The following is a 22,478-nucleotide window of genomic DNA, read 5'->3' on the forward strand; positions in this document are numbered from 1 at the left end:
AACTTTTTCTCCTTCCCCCCTTCTGACACCCAGGTGGCGACATGCATCTCTGTGTGCCTGGCAGACATCCCAGCTTGGATGTTGGCCCACTGTCTCAAGCTCAACCTTGACAAAATGGAGCTGCTCTTCCTCCCGGGGAAGGCCTGCCTGCTCCAAGACCTTTGCATCACGGTTGACGACTCCACAGTGTCCTCTTCCCAGAGTGCAAAGAACCTTGGTGTGACCCTGGACAGCACCCTGTCATTCTCTGCGAACATAACTCGCTCCTGCAGGTTCATGCTCTACATCATCCGTAGAGTACGACTATTCCTCACACAGGAAGTGGCTCAGGTCCTTATCCAGACACTTGTCATCTCCCGTCTAGTCTACTGCAACCCTCTGTTGGCTGGGCTCCCCGCTTGTGCCATCAAACCCCTGCAATTTATTCAGAATGCCGCAGCCCACCTGGTGTTCAAACTTTTCCCATGTCACCTCGCTCCTCCGCACACTCCACTGGCTTCCAGACAAAGCTTGCATCATCTTCAAGACCCTGGTGCTTGCCTACGTCGATGTGAAGGTGTTTAGTCCTAGGGTCCTGAGCTTAGTGATGAGCTTTGAGGGCACTATGGTGTTGAACGCTGAGCTGTAGTCAAGCACTTAATACCTACAGACGTGAGTGGTACAAGTCGGTAGTCATTTAAGCAGGTTAACTTGGCGCTCTTGGGCACAGGGACTATGGTGGTCTGCTTGAAACATGTAGGTATTACAGACTCGGTCAGGGACAGGTTGAAAATGTCAGTGAAGACACTTGTCAGCTTATGCTCTGAAGACACGTCCTGTTAATCTGGCCTTGTGAATGTTGACCTGTTTCAAGGTCTTACTTACATTGGCTACGGAGAGCATGATAACACAGTCGTCCGGAACATCTGGTGCTCTCATGCATGCTTCAGTATTGCTTACCTCGAAACGCACATAGAGGTAATTTAGCCCTTCTGGTAGACTCGTATCACTGTGCAGCTCGTGGCTGGGCTTCCCTTTGTAATCTGTAATAGTTTGCAAGCCCTGGCACATCCAATGAGCATCAGTGTAGTAGGATTCAAACTTAGTCCTGTATTTACGCTTTGCCTGTTTGATTGTTCATCCCAGGGCACAGCATGATTTCTTCTAAGTGTCTGGATTAGTGTCTCGCTCCTTGAAAGCGACCGCTCTAGCCTTTAGCTCAGTGTGGATGTTGCCTGTCATCCATGGCTTCTTGTTGGAATATGTACGTACGATCATTGTGGGGACGATGTGGTATACTCCTCAATACCATCGGATGAATCCCGGAACATATTCCGTGATTACTGAGGGGAAGAGGCGTTGTCATGCCATTTTTACGGCTGTGTCGGTGTGTTTGGACCATGATAGTTCCTTAGTGACGTGGACACAGAGGAACCCGAAGCTCGCGATCCGCTCCAATACAGCCCTGTACTCGACACGATTGTGATGTGTTGTTGACTCACATAACTATCTTAAGATGAACACACTAATCGGAAGTCACTCTGGATAAGAGCGTCTGCTAAATAACTAAAATGCTAAATATTATAAACAGTGGTCCACTCCACAGTACACAGTGGGTTCCCTCTCCCAACACTGAGCTGGGTTTATGGGGCTATCAGCCCCAGCCTGTTTAGAAGTATCTGCCCTCAGAGAGCTGTTGGTGACCCATTGGTGATCCATCCATTGGTGGTCCATAGACAACGGAACAAAGTGTGCTCCATGTTAACACCATGGGGAAGAAGAGGCTGAGGCAGAGACAGGCCAGTGTGGAAGGGAAGACCTGCCTGCTGTTGCTATGTTGGGAAGGGATGTAAAGGCTATGCATAGGCAGAAACAGAGGCAGGCCCTGTAATGTGCTGTAGTTAGCTGTGATGCCAGACCTCCGCCAGGGGAGCAGAGTGTGCTGTCTCACTGAGTGATACCCCTGTCTCTACCTCCGATAAATAATGCAGCCTCTACACGCGCGCACGCACGCACGCACGCACGCACGCATGCCTTCAGAGCTACAAATGTATTAGCTGCTTTATATTCTTTTGTCTTGGGAAAACGGTTTGCAAGGGGGAGGAGGGGAGAGGAAATAGTGTACAACAGAATAACAACAACAACAGTGGCAACATTGGTTCCCCCCCCAGTCTTGGATCCCCCTGGTATACTGGAGGTCCCACACATCACCTGGAGGAATGGAGGAGGAAGGCGGGGGGAGGGGGGTGGGGGGGTGTTGGAGAGGAAAGAGAGGGAGAGAGATGCTTGTTGAAGGAAGGGAGAGAGAGATTCTTGTCATTTGTGTGCCTTCCGGAAGGGAAGAGGGTTGGTGTTGGAATGTTGTGTACATTGAGAGAGATGGCCATCTGTTTTTCTGTATATAATGCCTACAACACACACACACACACACACACTTTTGTTGTATCTGCGATCTTGTCGGTCTCCATGGCTCAGGGACTGTCACTTTTCCTGTCAACACATGTGGGCGGGGCTATGGCCGTTACGGAATCCGGCAACCCATACATTTTTATTTGAAGAGAGATAGAGTATGTGTGTGTCTGTGTGCCATATGTACAACGCTAAGCTAGGTTCTCCGAAACATATTGGTGTTCCTACATGGCGGTTAATAATAGTAGTGAGTCCATACGGCGGTGGCGGCTCAGACGTGTGTGACAGTTTTATAGCCACACAGCCTTCCTACACACTGATACGCAAGACACACACACACACACACACACACACACACACACACACACACACACACACACACACACACACACACACACACACACACACACACACACACACACACACACACACACACACACACACACACACACACACACACACACACACACTACCCCCACCCTCATATCTCTGTTCCTTGTTGCCTGTGGTTATGGTGGCAGGCAGCTTTGTCTAGTGATCGGGGGGATCAGTGGTTGTTCCCCATGGCTAGGCTGCTGTGCCAGACAGACACACAGACCCAGGACCAACCTCAGTCAGACAGACAGAAGTGGTGGCTGGCTCAGCTAACCCATATGGTGCTCTGCTCTGCTCTAGTCCCCCAATCACCCCCCCCCCCACTCCCACAGGGGAGGTGTTGGGAGATAAAGCCCTTAAGGCTCTACACCCCCCTCCTCCCCCCTGCCCGTTCCGTACCCCCAGAGCTGCTTAGCCTATTGTCACAGCAATCTGCCACCACCTATAGGTCTTTCTCTCTTCTCTCCTCCATCCCTCTATCTCTGCCTCCCTCCCTAACTCCTTCCATCCCTCCCGGCCTCCCTCCCTCTTTCACCGCCATCACCCCTGATAATCGATGTGCTGTAAGTAATCGTAGCTAATTATTTAAGCTATGGGTCTGGACCTATAGAAAGGAAAACCTTTTCCCTGATTCTCTCAACTGAAACACTTATCAGCTCTGGGGATGAAGTTGTTTCTGTTGTATTTAGGTTATTTAGCCTAATTGAATGATTTAATGAGATGATTTTAATGAGCTCACTATCAGACTTTGGATTAGTCTTTGTTCAACAAGTAATTCTATTGATGAAATATATTTGATTAGGCTAAACTTACAGGGTTGTGTATGAACACAAAAATACACACATTTTTTAATAATCCAGGTTATATATGTAGCGTTCTTACTATTAATGCATTGAGTATTTCATAGTTTTTAAACATGTATAAGTAACATTATAAGAGCATTATATAAAACATTTATACTGGCTTGTTACTGAAGTGTGACTGTTGGTTTGTTGTTTGTGTTGTTGATGTTATGTTAGTGTTGTCTAATCAGTGGTTGTGTTATTCTGGTTCTCAGGAGTTTCTCCAGACGATACCCAAGTTCTGCTTCCCCTTCGATGTGGAGAGGTAAGGAATAGGATTCCTTCCCCCTGCTCCCCTGTTAATAGTCCTGTACTCTACCCTACCAACACAGTGACACACACACACACACACACACACACACACACACACACACACACACACACACACACACACACACACACACTAATATGTTTTAGTAACAGGAGAGCTGTGTGTGTATGCTGTGGAGCGATGGCGTGTGGAGTCTGTTGTTAACAGCTGGTGGTGTAGTTGAAGCCAAAAGCCTCTCTTAGTCTCCTAAACACCAAGCCAGTCTGCTCCCTGCTCCCTGCCCAACCCATGCCAAGCCATTTGATCTCACTCCCACCACGGTGTGGGTGTGCTATTTTGTGTGTGTGTACCCGTGTGTGCTTTTGTATGCATTTGTGTCTGTCTGCATGTATGTGTATGTCTCGCTTGTATCATGTGTTTTATCTTTGATTGAATAACTAAATCTCTAGATTTGGTACCAGTCTGATTTGAAAAGCAGCCCTCTGTAGAGGATTCTGCTCTTATTTTGTAGCCTGGAAAATGACATTGGAAAAGTGCCATTGTATAGTTAGGAGGTAGGGGGGTGGGGGTTGGGATATCCTGAGCTGTGCTGTTCTCCACACGAGCTTTACTGCTGCCATCTAGTGATGAAACTTCATAAGAAACGCACATGCCCAACTCACACACACTCAACAGTCAGGGACTGTAGCCAGAATCATATCGAAAAAGTTTAGAGGTGAGGTTGAGCGACTTCGACTTAGCGTTGGGGGGAGTAGTTACTTTTCCCATTTAAAAAAAATACGGTATCTTTATAATGTTATAATACGTTTGTCATTGCTGTCCTCTGCTGTGATAATGTGGTAATAAGGAGTTTCTCATTTTCTATTTAACTGAGACCATTCCATTACTTTCACTGATCTGATTGTCATGATTCCCTGGACTGAAAGTCTTGATAAATGTCCCATGTGTGCTTGTGAAGTAATGATGTGTTATTTCTGTTCCGTAGGTGAGTGTGTGGTAATACTGTATTTCTTGAGGTAATTGGTCGTGTGTTAACGGTGTGTTCTCTCTCTACCGTACGTGTGTGTGTGTGTGTGCGTTTGTGTGGTGACTGTTCCCAGGGTTTCACAGAGTCAGGTGGGCCAGAACTTTACCTTTGTGCTGACGGACATCGAGAGCAAGCAGAGGTTTGGCTTCTGCAGACTCACTTCCGGCTGCCGTGTCTGCATCTGTCTGCTCAGGTACGACACGCTCACACACGCTCACACACGCTCACACACGCTCACACACGCTCACACACGCTCACACACGCTCACACACGCTCACACACGCTCTCACACACACACGCTCTCACGCACGCTCTCACACACGCACGCACGCTCTCACACACGCACGCACGCTCTCACACACACACACGCTCTCACACACACACACGCTCTCACACACACACACGCTCTCACACACACACACGCTCTCACACACACACACGCTCTCACACACACACACGCTCTCACACACACACACACACACACACACACACACACACACACACACACACACACACACACACACACACACACACACACACACACACACACACACACACACACACACACATATTTAGTAGACTTTGATCTCGAGCGACTTACAAATAGTACATTTAAGTAAGGAAGCTTATTCTTTAGCACCCTCAAACTCACCTCTGGACCTCAAAGCCAGTTCCACTGTGTTTTTTCATTGTTCCCCTCTAATCTGTGACTGATTTTAGACCTGGGACACCAGGTGTGTGCAATTAATTATCAGGTAGAACAGAAAATCAGCAGGCTCCGGACCTCATAGGGTAAGAGTTGAATAGCCCTGCTTCATCTATTGACCGATTGCATCAATCAGTTAGTCATTCATGTTTTTTTATTTCTGAAAATTATTTTGTCACAATTACCTTTTTCATTAGGAAAGACTTCTATATTATTGACATGTTACTTATTCATAAATACAAACTGTTTGTAATATACTCACGTCAGTCATATGCAGATTATATTTCTTAATTGATTGTAGAGAGAGTGGGGTTCTCTTTGGAAGCAGTATGAATCAGAGCGTTACCCTCTTCAATTTCTTAATGCCAGTTACAGAAAAATGATAAACTCCTGAATTCTATATTAGTTTGGTCCCTATAATGTTGTTAATTTAGTTAATTTATTTAACCCGGAGTCAATTAGGAACAACCTATCATTTACAATGACAACTATGAAGAATTATTTTAATCGTAAATTGTAATTTCAACTCCCTCTCGAGATATCGTTTAGCAGCCTGGATTTATCTTTAATATGATGTCATCTTTTATTATTAATGCACAGAAAGACATTTCAGTAAAAAATGATTTAATAGGGCCTTAGAAACTTTTATATTAACAATTTAAATAACAAACATTTCATTATTAAAACAATATAGTTGAACAAACCACAGAAGTAATGGGAATTTGCACAGTCCAAAAACAATAATGAAAAAAGATTATCGGGGAAAAAATAGATTTTCTCATATGCTAAACTAAATGCAGTAATTGCCTAAGTGTCGTGAGGTAGTGTGTGTTGTGTGGATATTGACTGGCAGCCGCAGGGTTTATCTTGTTCTTGATGAGCTGCTGTCGAGATGAGCTGCCCCCCACCTCCGCCCTCCACCCCCCCCTCCACACACACCCGCCCATCCCGGCCAGCCACCACCATGCCCTTTGTTTTCCTTTTTCTTTTTTGTCTTTCTCCTCGTTATTCGGCTACAGGCACAGAAGCACGGCGAAGGAAGCCGCTTTGCCCATAATTATGCATGAAGCCTCGCTGCCAATTAGCAGAGACTCCCCTGTCCCCCTCTCTGAGTCCCACATGCTAATTCATTTGACATATGATGTATAAAATTCATTATGCATTCTGAACAGTTTGCATGGCTTGCTTCATTCATAATAAGAAATGTATAGGAAAAAAAATAATATTCTGTGAGTGTGTTTTAAAGACTTCAGTTTGTTTTTGCTGCCTGCTTTTTTTGCCTCGTAAATAGACCCACTGTGTGGCGAAAAAGGTTAGTGAAAATATTTTTAATCATGATTACAAAGACATGCATATTTTAGATATCCCATGGTTTAGATATGCGAAATATGTACAAATAGAATGTTTGCATCAACGACAGAGATGGCAGATTTGATTCCAAGTTTATTTATTTTTAACCTTTGTTTTTCCGTTTTCTTATATATATATATAAAAAAATTTTTTTTACATATTAGTAATACAAAGTAGGATGAAGAAGAAGAATTGGCCCAGTTTGCTTGAATTGAGAAATGCAGAAATGGAAAGAAGTTGGGAATTCTTAGATAAGCAATCCAAGTTGTGATCATATTGAATAATCCTTTTAAATCTACAGTATGTAGTGATCAAATGAGAAAGAGACATTGCCTTCACAAAGTATTCACACCCCTTGACTTTAAAAAATATTTTGTTACAGCCTGCGTTAAAAATTGTATAAATTGAGATTTGTTTTGTCGTTGGCCTACACAGAATACCCCATAATGTCAAAGTGAAATTATATTTCTCTAAATTTTTACAACGGAATTAAAAATGAAAAGCTGAAATGCCTCAATAAGTATTCAAATTAAACATTTACTTAAAAAGTCACATAATAAGTTGCAAAGACTCACTCTGAGTGCAATAATAGTGTTTAACATGATTTTTTTATTGGCTACCTCATCTCTTTACACCACACACATAATTATCTGTAAGGTCCGTCAGTCTAACAGTGAATTTCAAACACAGATTCAACCACAAAGACTCGGGAGGTTTTCCAATGCCTCGCAAAGAAAGGGCACGTATTGGTAGATGGGGGAAAAAAACTAAAAAGCAGACATTGAATATCCCTTTGAGCATGATGAAGTTATTAATTACACTTTGGATGGTGTATCAATATACCCAGTCGCTACAAAGATACAGATGTCCTTCCTAACTGAGTTGCTGGAGAGGAAGATTTTGGGGATTTCACCATGAGGACAATGGTGACTTCAAAACAGTTACATAGTTCACTCCTATGACAGCAATTAAACTGAGGATGGATCAACAAGATCGTAGTTACTCCACAATACTAACCTTATTGATAGAGTGAAAAGACGGAAACCTGCACAGAATTAAAATATTCCAAAACATGCATCCTGTTTACATTAAGGCATGAAAGTAAAACTGCAAAAAACGTGGCAAAGAAATTAACTTGGTCCTGAATACAAAGTGTTAGGTTTGGGAAAATCCAACACAACAAACAGATCACTGAGTACCACTCTTCATATTTTCAATCATGGTGGTGGCTACATCATGTCATACTTGTCACCGGCAAGGACTAGGGAGTTTTTTTTTTAGATAAAAAGAAACAGAATAGAGCTAAGTACAGGCAACATCCTAGAGGAAAACCTGGGTTAGTCTTCTTTCCAACAGACATTGCAAGACAAATTCACCTTTCAGCAGGACAATAACCTAAAACACAAGGCCAAATATGCGCTGCAGTTTCTTACCAAGATGACATTGAATGTTCCTGAGTGGCCTATGGCAAGACTTGGGCATGGCTTTACAACAATGATCAACAACCAACATAACAGAGCTTGAAGAATTAAAAAAAGTGCAAATATTGTACAATCCAGGTGTGCAAAGCTATTAGAGACTTACCCAGAAAGATATCACTGCCAAAGATGATTCTAACATGTATTGACTTAGTGCGTTGAATACTTACCTAATCAAGATATATTAGTGTATTAGTGTTTTATCTTTATATATATATTACACACACACACACACACACACACACACACACACACACACACACACCGCGACCGGGAGGCCCATGGAGCGGCGCACAATTGGCTCAGCGTCGTCCGTGATAGGGAGGGTTTGGCCGGCAGGGAAATCCTTGTCTCATCGCGCACTAGCGACTCTTGTGGCGGGCCGGGCGCAGTGCACACTGACACGGTCGCCAGGTGTACGGTGTTTCCTCCGACACATTGGTGCGGCTGGCTTCCGGGTTGGATGGGCATCGTATCAAGAAGCAGTGCGGCTTGGTTGGGTTGTGTTTCGGAGGACGCATGGCTCTCGACCTTCGCCTCTCCCAAGTCCGTACGGGAGTTGCAGCAACAAGACAAGACTGTAACTACTACCAATTGGATACCACAAAAAGGGGTGAAAAATACAAACAAAAGAAAAACTTGTTTTTCAACCACTCCACAAATTTCCTGTTAACAAACTATAGTTTTGGCAAGTCGGTGAGGACATCTACTTTGTGCATGACACAAGTCATTTTTCCAACAATTGTTTACAGTCAGATTATTTCACTTATAATTCACTGTATCACAATTCCAGTGGGTTAGAAGTTTAAGTACACTGAGTTGACTGTGCCTTTTAAACAGCTTGAAAAATTCCAGAAAATTGTCATGGCTTTAGAAGCTTCTGATAGGTTAATTGACATCATTTGAGTCAATTGGAGATGTACCTGTGGATGTATGTGAGGGCCTACCTTGAAACTCAGTGCCTCTGCTTGGCATCATGGGAAAATCAAAAGAAATCAGCCAAGACCTCAGAAATAAAATTGTAGACCTCCACAAGTCTGGTTCATCCTTGGGAGCAATTTCCAAGCGCCTGAAGGTACCACGTCATCTGTACAAACAATAGTACGAAAGTATAAACACCATGGGACCACGCAGCCGTCATGCCGCTCAGGAAGGAGACACGTTCTGTCTCCTAAAGATGAACGTACTTTGGTGCGAAAAGTGCAAATCAATCCCAGAACAGCAGCAAAGAACCTTGTGAAGATGCTGGAGGAAACGGGTACAAAAGTATCTATATCCACAGTAAAACGAGTTCTATATCGACATAACCTGAAAGGCCGCTCAGCAAGGAAGAATTCACTGCTCCAAAACCGCCATAAAAAAGCCAGACTACGGTTTGCAACTGCATATGGGGACAAAGATTGTACTTTTTGGAGAAATGTCCTCTGGTCTGATGAAACAAAAATAGAACTGTTTGGCCATAATGACCATCGTTATGTTTGGAGGAAAAAGGGGGAGGCTTGCAAGCCGAAGAACACCATTCCAATCTTGAAGCACAGGGGTGGCAACATCATGTTGTGGGGGTGCTTTGCTGCAGGAGTTACTTGTGCACTTCACAAAATAGATGGCGTCATGAGGAGGAAAATTATGTGGATATATTGAAGCAACATCTCAAGACATCAGTCAGGAAGTTAAAGCTTGGTCACAAATGGGTCTTCCAAATGGTAAATGACCCCAAGCATTCCAAAGTTGTGGCAGAATAGCTTAAGGACTACAAAGTCAAGCTATTGGAGTGGCCATCACAAAGCCCTGACCTCAATCCTATAAAAAATTTGTGGGCAGAACTGAAAAAGCGTGTGCAAGCAAGGAGGCCTACAAACCTGACTCAGTTACACCAGCTCTGTCAGGAGGAATGGGCCAAAATTCACCCAACTTATTGTGGGAAGCTTGTGGAAGGCTACAACTGGAAAGTTTGACCCAAGTTAAACAATTTAAAGACAATGCTACCAAATACTAATTGAGTGTATGTAAACTTCTGACCCACTGGGAATGTGATGAAAGAAATAAAAGCTGAAATAAATAATTTCTGACATTTCACATTCTTAAAATAAAGTGGTTGATCCTAACCTACCTAAGACAGGGAATTTTTACTGGAATTAATTGTCAGATATTGTGAAAAACTGAGATTAAATGTCTAAGGTGTATGTAAACTTCCAACTTCAACTGTATATATACAGTGTATTCAGAAAGTATTCAGACCCTTTGATTTCCCCCCACATTTTGTTACGTTACATTTCCTCAACAATCTACACACAATACCCCATAATGACAAACAAAACAGGGTTTTAGAAAGTTTTGCTAATGTATTAAACATTTAAAACAGAAAAACCTTATTTACATAAGTATTCAGATCCTTTGCTACGAGTCTCGAAATTAAGCTCAGGTGCATCCTGTTTCTATTGATCATCCTTGAGATGTTTCTACAACTTGATTGGTGTCCACCTGTGGTAAATTCAATTGATTGGACACGATTTGGAAAGGCACACACCTGTCTATATAAGGTCCCACAGTTGACCGTGCATGTCAGAGCAAAAACCATGCCCTGAGGTCGAAGGAATTGTCCGTAGAGCTTCGAGACAGGATTGTGTCTAGGCACAGATCTGGGGAAGGGTACCAAAAAATGTCTGCAGCATTGAAGGTCCCCAAGAACACAGTGGCCTCCATCATTCTTAAATGGAAGAAGTTTTAACTACCAATACTCTTCCTAGAGCTGGCCACCCGGCCAAACTGAGAAATCGGGGGAGAAGGTCCTTGGTCGGGGAGGTGACCAAGAACGCGATGATCACTCTGACAGAGCCGCAGATTTACTTTGTTGAGATGGGAGAACCTTCCAGAAGGACAACCATCTCTGCAGCACTCCACCAATCAGGCCTTTATGGTAGGGTGGCCAGACGGAATCCACTCCTCAGTAAAAGGCACATGACAGCCCAATTGGAGTTTGCAAAAAGCGTCTAAAGACTCTCAGACCATGAGAAACAAGATTCTCTGGTCTGATGAAACCTGGCACCATGCCTGCGGTGAAGCATGGTGGTGGCAGCATCATACTGTGGGGATGTTTTTCAGTGGCAGGGACTGGGAGACTAGTCAGGATCGAGGGAAAGATGAACGGAGCAAAGTACGGAGAGATCCTTGATGGAAACCTGTTCCAGAGCCCTCAGTACCTCAGACTGGGGCGAAGGTTCACCTTCTAACAGGACAACGACCCTAAGCACACAGCCAAGACAACGCAGGAGTGGCTTCGGGACAAGTCTCTGAATGTTCTTGAGTGGCCCAGCCAGAGCCCGAACTTGAACCCAATCGAACATCTCTGGAGAGACCTGAATATAGCTTCTAGCTAGCTACCTTTTATTTAATGTGTCTGTTCCCCGGATATAAAACAAAGGTAAGTAAAACAGTTTGCGTCCCTGTGATTGTTGAAGTGCTTGGAGTATAGAATTGTCACCTATGCTTACACAAGGAAGTGGCTTAATGAGTAGGACAGTTTTATGTGGCCAGGCCTTTGTTGTGCTGCGGCTAAAGCCTAGGCTGAAAGGGCCACGCTACCTTCAGGCCAAAACCTCTTCAAAGAGGCAGATTGTTCGATTGTACTCTTTCTTTCTTCCTTCCTTCCTTCTCCCCCATCCTCTTCCTCCTCCTTTTCTCTTTTGGTCATTCTCTTATATTTATGGAGAAATCACGCTTGGCAATGTGAGAGGGGTCTCAGATGAAAAAAGGTGTTTTCCTTGATTTTATTTGGCGGGTGAGACCTGGGTTCCCTTTTTAGGGGCGTCGGCGCTTCAGTTAGTGGTCACTTAGCGAGACGCCGGAGAACATTTCCTTCCCTGTACTTAACCTCTGACCCGGGAAAGTAAAGGTGTAATCAAATCTTCCAGTGAGCTGGCTACAAGGTGCAAGTTGACTTTCGCTAAGGGCCGTGGGTGTGAAGGGAGATTTAAGACCCATCCAGGGAATATGAATAACAGTGCCGCGCTTAACACCCAACAGGTGTAGTTTACTTATCACATGAAAACCTAACCTACCCAAAGATATGTAGGTATTTATTTGGATTGAGATATTGCAGTTGGTTTATTCTGGTAATATTCCTACACCAGGAAAAAAAAAACTCTTCTCTCTCTTCTAATTGTTTTTATGGGTAATTACATAATTTACGTCCTTTCAAAAACACCAGTTAATTTATTTGAGCTTTTAGAGAATATAAGTCTTAAGAATTAAGACATAACGAAAAGGATTTGACCACATCTAGCCTATATCTTCTGTTCTGCCCATCTATGTGTAGATGGGAGAGTCTCTAAGGGGTTGTGTTGTGTTAGGGGATACAGTCTGTTGCCTGGCTACCAATCCACATCGCTTCGGCCAAGCGTCTCGCCCACTAACATTTCTGGAATTGAGGATTTGCTTCCTCCCCATCAACTTCTTGAATGCGAACACATTCAAACCATTCTGATTGCTCCCAGAAAACTATGGCTTTGTCCAGTGCCAGCCTACACGAAACATGAATCACTTTATTTTGATGTCAGCACACACACAACTTATAGGATTAGCAGGTTCAGATTGATGCATGGAGGTATTTGATCAAGCAACTAAATTAAATTCAGGATTAGTCGTCAGGAAATACCGTCGACGGGGTTGTGTTAGGGGATATAGTCTGCGGGTTTGTGTTGTGTGTAGAGGATACAGTCGGGTTGTTTTGTGGTAGGGATCCGTGTTGGGGAAGCTACTATGAAAATATAGTTTACCAAGCTACCAGTTACTTCACACTGGAAGAAGTTAAACTGCAATAAAGCTACCCGTAAACATATAGTTTACTTAACTACTTTTTCAAAGTAACTTTAGTTAACGTCATCCAAACTACACTCAACAAAAATATAAACTTAACATGTAAAGTGTGGATTCCATGTTTCATGAGCTGAAATAAAAGATCCCTGAAATTTTCCATAACCACAAAAATATGATTTCTACATTTTTGGGCACAAATTTGTTTACGTCCAAGTTAGTGAGCATTTCTCCTTTGCCAAGATAATCCATCCACCTGACAGGTGTGGCATATGAAGAAGCTGATTAAACAACATGATCATTACACAGGTGCACCTGGGGACAATAAAAGGCCACTATCTAAAATGTGCAGTTTTGTCACACAACACAATGCCACAGATGTCTCAAGTTTTTAGGGAGTGCACAATTGGAATGCTGACTGCATGAATGTTCACCAGAGCTTTTGCCAGAGAATTGAAAGTTTATTTATCTACCATAAGCCCCCTCCAACGTTGTTTTAGAGAATTTGGCAGTACGTCCAACTGGCCTCACAACCACAGACCATGTGTATGGTGTCGTGTGAAGACCATGTGTATGGTGGGCGAGCGTTTTGCTGATGTCAATGTGGCGGTGGGGTTATGGTATGGTCAGGCATAAGCTACGGACAACAAACACAATTGCATTTATTAATGGCAATTTGAATGCACAGAGATACCGTGACGAGATCTTAAGGCCCATTGTCGTGCCATTCATCCATTTCCATCACCTCTTGTTTCAGCATGATAATGCATGGCCCCATGTCGCAAGGATCTGTACACAATTCCTGGAAGCTGAAAATTTTCAAGTTCTTCCATGGCCTGCATTCTCACCAGATATGTCACAAACACATTGAGCATGTTTGTAATGCTCTGGATCGACGTGGATGACAGCATGTTGCAGTTCCCGCCAATATCCAGCATCTTCGCACAGCCATTGAAGAGGAGTGGAACAGCATTCCACAGGCCACAATTAACAGCCTGATCTACTCTATGCGAAGGAGATGTGTCACACTGCATGGGGCAAATGGTGGTCACACCAGATACTGACTTATCCACGCCCCTACCTTTTTTTTCATGTTTTTGTGACCAACAGATGCATGTCTCTATTCCCAGTCATGTGAAATTCATAGATTAGGTCCTAATTTATTTATTTCAATTGACGCATTTGCTTATATAAACTGTAACTCAGTGAAATATTTGAAATTGTTGCATGTTGCGTTTATATTTTTATTCAGTGGACTTTGTGAAAAACTATCATATCTAAATCTTAAATTGCAAGAACATTGGAGTCAGATGTTGACAGAATGTTTGAAGTGATAATTGGGCAGGTCTGATGCCGAAAAAGAAAGGAAATGCATGCGTTCTTTACCCATATTTTATTTTAGTCAAAAAGTAGCGTGTAGTTCCTGTCGTTAGCTAGACCAGTACATGGCAAAAAATGTTATTAACTACTGAAAACACTACAAAGATATGAATTTAGTTCAACTACCACCAAGCTCATCAAAATGTAATTAAATTACAAGTTGAACTATATGTTGTTTACTACTCCCCATCACTGTATGGCAGGTCCTGCCCCCCCCCCCCCCCCCCTCTGGGTGCACGTTTTGGTTTTTGCCCTAGCACTACACAGCTGATTCAAATAATCTAAGCTTGATGATGATGAGTTGGTTATTTGAATCAGCTGTGTAGTGCTAGGGGGAAAAAACAGAGTTTTGGAAACCCTGCTGTAGGGGATACAGTCTGAGGGGTTATGTTGTGGTAGGAGATACAGTTGGAGGGTTTGTGAGTTGGCCATAGATTTAACTGGTTTACTCGGGAGTATCCAGTACTTTGAGTGATGTGTGTGTTTTAAAACAGCTGGAGAGATAGCCGGGTCTCCACACACATTGATGGATGTCTCTCTATCTGGGGATTTAGGAAGCACAAACAGACCTAAGCTGCTAACTGAGGAGAGGAGCAGTGATTTCTTAAATCGCTTCATTTTAGAAAAAAGAAACACATACTGTACCACAGGAAATAGCTCAGAAATAATAATCAGTTTTATACAAAAACATGCACCAATCAGTGTGTGAGGCCTGACTGGACAGAGAGAGAGGAGGATATGTGAAGGATTAGTGTCCAGCCTGGCTTTGTAAACAAAGAACCTGATGAGACTGATAATGACTGGTCTTTGTTTCAATGACCTGTTCAGAATTTTTTGAAAATGTATGGATTAATTTGGTTGTATTGATTTTTCTTCCCTTTTTAATGTTGAAAATAAACTTCAACACGTCTACAATGAAATGGGCAATGTTTCTGTTATATGAATCTGAATTACTTCTAAGTATTTTGTCATTTGGAATACACTGAGCTGAACTACCAAAATACTTTTCTATACCATTTGTATAGTGGTTCACCATTTTTTTTATAGTGGTTCACCATTTTGTTTCCCACCTTCACCCTGCATTGGTAACAGAAGTCTGATGGCACTGCTAAATGAACTAAATATAAACGTGTTTACAAAAATGGAGCATGCTGAGTATTATTCTAATGATCTCCGCCCCGAAACAAGGTTTTGTCTAGAAGGGATACAGGTTTTGTCAAAATATACTTTTCTGTAACAGGTTTCGGAGTACTTACGCAGCAGGTTAAGATAATTAGGGTAGCAGGTTAGGAGAATGAGGTTAAGCTGTATCCCATCTAGACATGACCTCGAAACAAGGCCAATAACAATAACCAGTGTTCTTTGCAGTTCATTTTGGTCAGTTTGGTCATTTAGCAGACACTCTTATCCAGAGTGACTTACAGTCAGTGAATTCAACTAAAGTAGATAAAGAACAACATATCACAGTCGTAGCAAGTAAAAAGTTTCTTTAACCTTTACTGAGAATGTCGTTGCTGTTTGGGCCAGCTACTTGCTAATGTATTTCTGTATTTTAAAATACAAAATACATGTATTTGAATTAAAAACAATTCAAGTGTTTTATAATTTATTTTGATACATTGATCTTTAGGGTATTTAGTCATTGTAATTTTTGCCCATCCCTGCCTAGATCCCATCCCTGCCTAGATGCCATAGATATATCAACTGCCTATTTATTTTTAATGTCCAGCCAGCATGTGAATTTTATAGTTCACACATGCATGTTACATTTGGGTTTGCAGAGTGTGACCTGATTACGGTGAGCTGTTCATGCGGACGTCAAAATATTGACATGTTAAGAAGCTGATTGTTTCAGGTTAATGGTCACTCAGGCCCTCTGATTGGTGTGCTTGGCTGCACTTGCCTGGGAACCGCCGTGTCATTGGCCCCCTTGCAGATTTAGTGATATGAACATTTGCATTAGGTTGACTTTATTGTTTTTTCCTTGTTGTGTGTTAATTCCAGTCTGCAGAGCAGCCAGTGACCCATGCCCTGAGAACTACCCAGTATCCCCCTGTCTCCCTCTACAGGACTTCCCTGGCTAATAAAAGTCTCTCTCACACATACACACATTTTCATTAAAGTTTCATTGTGATTTTTTTTGTGTGGTGAATTTTTGTTCGCCATTTCAGCCAGGTAGCCATTTCAATTTAACAAGTGACTTTTGTTAATGCGGCATGCCCGCACATTTTGTTTAGTGTAAGTTTCATTTTGACAATATTCATTCATTTCTTTGTTCTTATATTTCACCTTCATTCAGTTAATGAAAGTTAATAAAGCATTTTTTTTATTTTAAATGATGAATGATAAATGGGACATAATCCAACGTCATTATGCAATGCCTCACTTTGATACCTCACCACATTTGTATTATTTGATTGCATAACATTATACATGCACTGAGCTCTCTCTCTCTTCTGAGCAACCTTCAAGCCAAAACAAAATGTTGGCCAAATTCCACCTCAAAAGGAAGTCAACTAACTCCGCCAAGAATATGTCAACCGTATAAAGAAAGCCATGTTGCAGATGCATTTGGCTTCTGGTGGGTGTATTTTGTGATTAGCTATAACACAAACACTACAGCATAATATTTTTTTGTTGTTCATTTTATTTATTTATTTAACATTAATTTGACAAGGAAAAACCAGAAGGAATGTCTATTTTAAAATGTAAATAAGGGGTGGGAAAGAGAGAGAAAGAAAGTGAAAAGGGGCAGTGGGTATTGCTTTTCTTTCTGTGCGTTCTGTGTGTTGGCTTGGGCTGAGCCTGGGCTGTGCATCTGGGATCGGTATGCTTGTAAACCATGGCATCCCTCCTCGTCCTCCTCTACCACAGCTTTCGTTGGCCCAGTCATGTTGGGTTGAAGAAACTAAAGCCAGTCTCTACCTCCCGTCTTTACCTCCCCAACCCACCGCCTTTAGACTAAAGCCTGCCTCTCTACCTCCCCTGCAAATAGCCCAAAATACGAAGAATGTCGTAATTACATAGTATTAGACAGTATTTACAGTATATTGTAGACCTATATATCTACTTTTAACCATAGTAGGCGGGCTATACATGGCTGTGTCCATAGTCTACTTTGTCTGTAAAAAAAAAATACAACAATTGAATTTAAATATTTGTGTTTTTATTGTGAAATATAGCAAAATAGTAGGATATTAATTAGAATTCTGGATTGATTGTAAACGTGTATTTTGTGTTCTTTCTCTCTTGCAGTTATCTCCCCTGGTTTGAGATCTACTACAAGTTCCTGAACACACTAGCAGATCACCTAACCAAAAACCAGGTGATACGGCCTTCATATCTCTGTACAGTACCTCCTTTAGGACATTTAATAAGACTCAGGGTTAACAAACCTGATATTGAGGTACAAGAAATCAAAAACTTTCCAGAAATTTATTTTGTTCCCGTCATGTGGCAGAAGTCACCAACCAACAATGGACTAGTACGCTACTTTTCATCAGCTTCTGTTGGGCATGATCTTGTTTTGCACACAGTAGCAGTTTAAGGTTGTATGTACAGTAGCTGGTTGTGAGAGCCATGTTGTTGTAAGCTGTTAGCATTGTTCTGTCTGTTTGTAAATGGGGCTGAGCTGGGGGAGAGAGAATCAGGCTTGGCTTGCTCTGAGTTTGAGGCAGCGATGTTGACATTTCACAGACCAAACGCTGATTTAGAGCTAGAAGTCAACTCCTGATGATTTACTGGAAAACAACAAACAGTTTAGGAATACACACACACACTTTGACAAACTATTTCAGTAACAGAGGGAAAGAAGTTCAGGGAATGTATAAAAGAAATGGGAAAAATATGCAGCTAGCGTAGAGTGGAATTGATGAGGCAGTGTTTATACCAGAGCGCGAGAAAGGAGCGAGAGCGAACAGGGGGAGAGGGAGACAGAGAGAGGAAGGGAGCGGTTGGGAGCTGGGACTAAGGAGTACCATCAGTGTGCTGTCATGTAGCTTTGCTTCCTCAAAGCTACTATGCTGAGAGAGGGGTGAAGGGTCGCACACACAGGCGCAGGTTCAGGGGGTACAGGAAACAGAGCATGTCACGCAACACTTCAACCAATCAGATCACAGGCGGTCATTAGCCTGCTCTCCTGCTTTTAGCATCTTGAATGTATTTTTTATGCATATGTATTTATTGTATAATGTGTATGTGTATATATATATGTGTGTATATATATATGTGTATATATATATATATATATATATATATATATATATATATATATATATATATATATATATATATATATATATATATATATTACTCTGTAATATATATATATATATATATATATATATATTACTCTGTAATATATTTTACATATTCATATATACACAATAATCTCTTATATTATCCCTCTAAAATGTCAATCTCTTTATTTCACAGACACAGTACTGTATTTGATTTGAACTGAAGTATAGTACTGTAAATTAATTTATGGATGGATTTCTTTGACAGATGTCATTTTCAGGAAAAACAAAAGTAGAGTACAAGTGTAAATGCTATTTTCTGTAAAATAATAAGTCCTTTGCTTGTGTGTAAATGTCTATGTTCATCTTTATCTCTGCTCTGAAGCAGAGAGAGATAGAGAGTGAAAGAGGGGAGGGATTCGGTAAGAGATAGATGAGGTATGTGTGTGTGTGTAAATGTTGGGTGACTGCAGTGTTGGTGTGCATGATTTGGTTTATATTTACCCTGCTGTTGCAAGGCGATGGAGGGATGTTGACAGACGAGGGGAGACCGTAGCGATGAGGGTTTAGGGCCAGTGGTAAATTAAGTGTTTCCTCAGGCTCAGCCCGGTTACTGACCATGCGTGTGAGCATTCAGCCTCTCGTGACAGGAGGCTGTTCAATCTCACACTCTCTCACTGTCTATCACACACACTCTCTCTCACTCACTCACTCTCTTACACACACACACACACACACACCGTTTCACACACATAGTCACGCGCAGGCATACACACTAATGTTAAAGCTCCACCATCGAAAACTGGCATTCAGAAGAGACAGAAATTCTCTGAAGCCAAAATATTTTTCATAGATAAGAACCTTTTTTCTTTGTCTTAGTAACCGGTCTTAGTGACTACGTAATTATGTCTTAGCAACCTCTATTCCAATTATACCGTGCTCTTTATCATTATAACAGTAACGAGACAAATTATTCAGAGTTCATCCAGTAAAAGATGTGTGATGACGGTGCCTGTTTGGTGGCCAGCCTGATCTCTCTATGGAGCACAGACTTCTGGGTAACTACACATCAGAACCCCAGCCCCTGTACAGTAGGTCCTAAATCAGCGCTGGGTAACAGTCCTCTGCTGTGGCCGGACACGTCGCTCTGCCTCTTTTTCTTAACCTCCGCATCCTCGCCGCTCGTTAAACGCTGTGTGTCAGACGGATGTTTCTAGCCTCTCGGCGGAACACACACTCCGCTTCCAGGTCCCAGCGCCCTGCTCCCAGCTACTTGCCAGCCACACCGTCAGCGCCTTTTCATATCGCTCATGAGTTGACATACAATATCAGATTATATTTTTGTGTGTTTTGGTTTTGTTGTTAAGTTATATACAGTACCAGTCAAAAGTTTGGACACACCTACTCATTCCAGTGTTTTTCGTTATTTGTATTATTTTCTACATTGTAGAATAATAGTGAAGACATCACAACTAGGTAATAACACATATGGGAATCATGTAGTAAGCAAGAAAGTATTACAAAATATATTTTAGATTCTTCAAGGTAGCCACCCATTGCCTTGATGACAGTTCTGCACACTTGGCATTCTCTCAATCAGCTTCATGATGAATGCTTTTCCAACAGTCTTGAAGGAGTTCCCACATGCTGAGCACTTGTTGGCTGTTTTTCCTTCACTCTGCGGTCCAACTCATCCCAAACCATCTCAATTGGTTTGAGGTCGGGTGATTGTGGAGGCCGGGTCATCTGATGCAGCACTCCATCACTCTCCTTCTTTGTCAAAAAGCCCTTACACAGCCTGGAGGTTTGTTTAGGGTCATTGTCCTGTTGAAAAACAAATGATAGTCCCACTAAGCGCAAACCAGATGGGATGGGGCGTATCGCTGCAGAATGCTGTGATAGCCATGCTGGTTAAGTGTGCCTTGATTTTTAATAAATCACGACAGTGTCAACAGCAAGGTACGGTGGGAACCACACATACAGAGATCATCCGTTCACCTACTCTGCGTCTCACAACGACATGGTTGGATCCAAAAATCTCAAATTTGGACTCAGACCAAAGGACACATTTCCACCAGTCTAATATCCATTGCTCGTGTTTCTTGGCCCAAGCAAGTCACTTCTTCTTATTGGTGTCCTTTAGTAGTGGTTTCTTTGAAACAATTCGACCATGAAGGCCTTTTTTACGCAAACCCCTCTGAACAGTTGATGTTGAAACTCAGTTTTTCATATATGCATAGTCACTTTAACCATATCTACATGTACATACTACCTCAATCAGCCTGACTAACCGGTGACTGTATGTAGCCTCGCTACTTTTATAGCCTCTCTACTGTATATAACCTGTCTTTTTACTGTGGTTTTATTTCTTTACTTACCTATTGTTCACCTAATACATTTTTTGCACTATTGGTTAGAGCCTGTAAGTAAGCATTTCACTGTAAGGTCTACATCTGTTGTATTCGGCGCACGTGACAAACGTTGATTTGATATGTGTATGTTACTTGAACTCTGTGAAATATTTATTTTGACTGCAATTTCTGAGGCTGGTAACTCTAATTAACGTGTCCTCTGCAGCAGCGGTAACTCTGGGTCTTCCTTCCTTTCATAGCGCTTGATGGTTTTTGCAACTGCACCTTAAGAAACTTAAGAAACTTGAAATTTTCAGTGTGGAATGACCTTCATGTAATGATGGACTGACGTTTCTCTTTTCTTATTTAAGCTGTTCTTACCATAATATGGACTTGTTTTTTTACCAAATAGGGCTATCTTCTATATACCACCCCTACCTTGTCACAACACAACTGATTGGCTCAAATGCATTAAGATGGAAAGAAATTCCACAAATTAACTTTTAACAATATTTTCCAGGTGACTACCTCATGAAGCTGGTTGAGAGAATGACAATACTGTGCAAAGCTGTCAAGGCAAAGGGTGGCTACTTTGAAGAATCTCAAATATAAAATATTTAAATATAAAATATAATATATTGACTTTTTTGGTAACTACATGATTCCATATGTGGTATTTCATAGTTTTGATCTCACTATTATTCTACAATGTAGAAAATAGTAAAATGAAAGAAAAAGACTTGAATGAGTAAGTGTGTCAACTTTTGACTGGTACTGTGTGTGTGTGTGTGTGTGTGTGTGTGTGTGTGTGTGTGTGTGTGTGTGTGTGTGTGTGTGTGTGTGTGTGTGTGTGTGTGTGTGTGTGTGTGTGCATATATAAGTATCTGTGTGTATGTATGACACATGGTTTTACATTTGTATTATTCTTATTGAGTGTGATTTATGGTGTGTTCTAAGGAGAATGAGCTGAATGACATGCTGAACTCACTGTACAGTCTGCCGGTGCCAAAGCCCTTCACCCCAGTCAACCTGAGTGTGGTAAGTACAGTGGGACCACTTGTGCTGTACACTGCAAAGAAGAGGGAGGGGGAAAACGGAGGGAGGAGAGAATAGTGATGGGAGATGAGGGGAGATATAGTTGAGACAGATGGGTTCGTGAAAAGAGAGTGGCGAGATGAGAGTGAGTTAGAGGAGCGCTTGGATAAGGAAGAGTGGAGGAATAGGAGTGAGATACAGTTTAAGTCGGAAGTTTACTTCCAC

The 22,478-nt window shown here is 42.1% G+C and overlaps 1 protein-coding gene across 6 annotated transcripts in view; it reads left to right on the top strand.

The window, feature by feature from the left end:
- The window catches only part of LOC129855643 (DENN domain-containing protein 1B-like), a 179,712-nt gene that overhangs the window by 55,786 nt on the left and 101,448 nt on the right, over window positions 1-22,478 (top strand). For 5 of the 6 annotated variants that reach the window (XM_055923522.1, XM_055923524.1, XM_055923525.1 and 2 more), the window contains 4 exons: window positions 3,821-3,870; window positions 4,977-5,096; window positions 17,885-17,954; window positions 22,176-22,256. In XM_055923522.1, coding sequence (XP_055779497.1) covers window positions 3,821-3,870; window positions 4,977-5,096; window positions 17,885-17,954; window positions 22,176-22,256 — 321 coding nt within the window. The remainder of the gene's footprint in view (window positions 1-3,820; window positions 3,871-4,976; window positions 5,097-17,884; window positions 17,955-22,175; window positions 22,257-22,478) is intronic. The other variant, XM_055923520.1, reaches the window with a different exon arrangement.

This window comes from Salvelinus fontinalis, chromosome 5 (assembly GCF_029448725.1).
Source record: "Salvelinus fontinalis isolate EN_2023a chromosome 5, ASM2944872v1, whole genome shotgun sequence".
Taxonomy (NCBI): Eukaryota; Metazoa; Chordata; class Actinopteri; order Salmoniformes; family Salmonidae; genus Salvelinus; species Salvelinus fontinalis.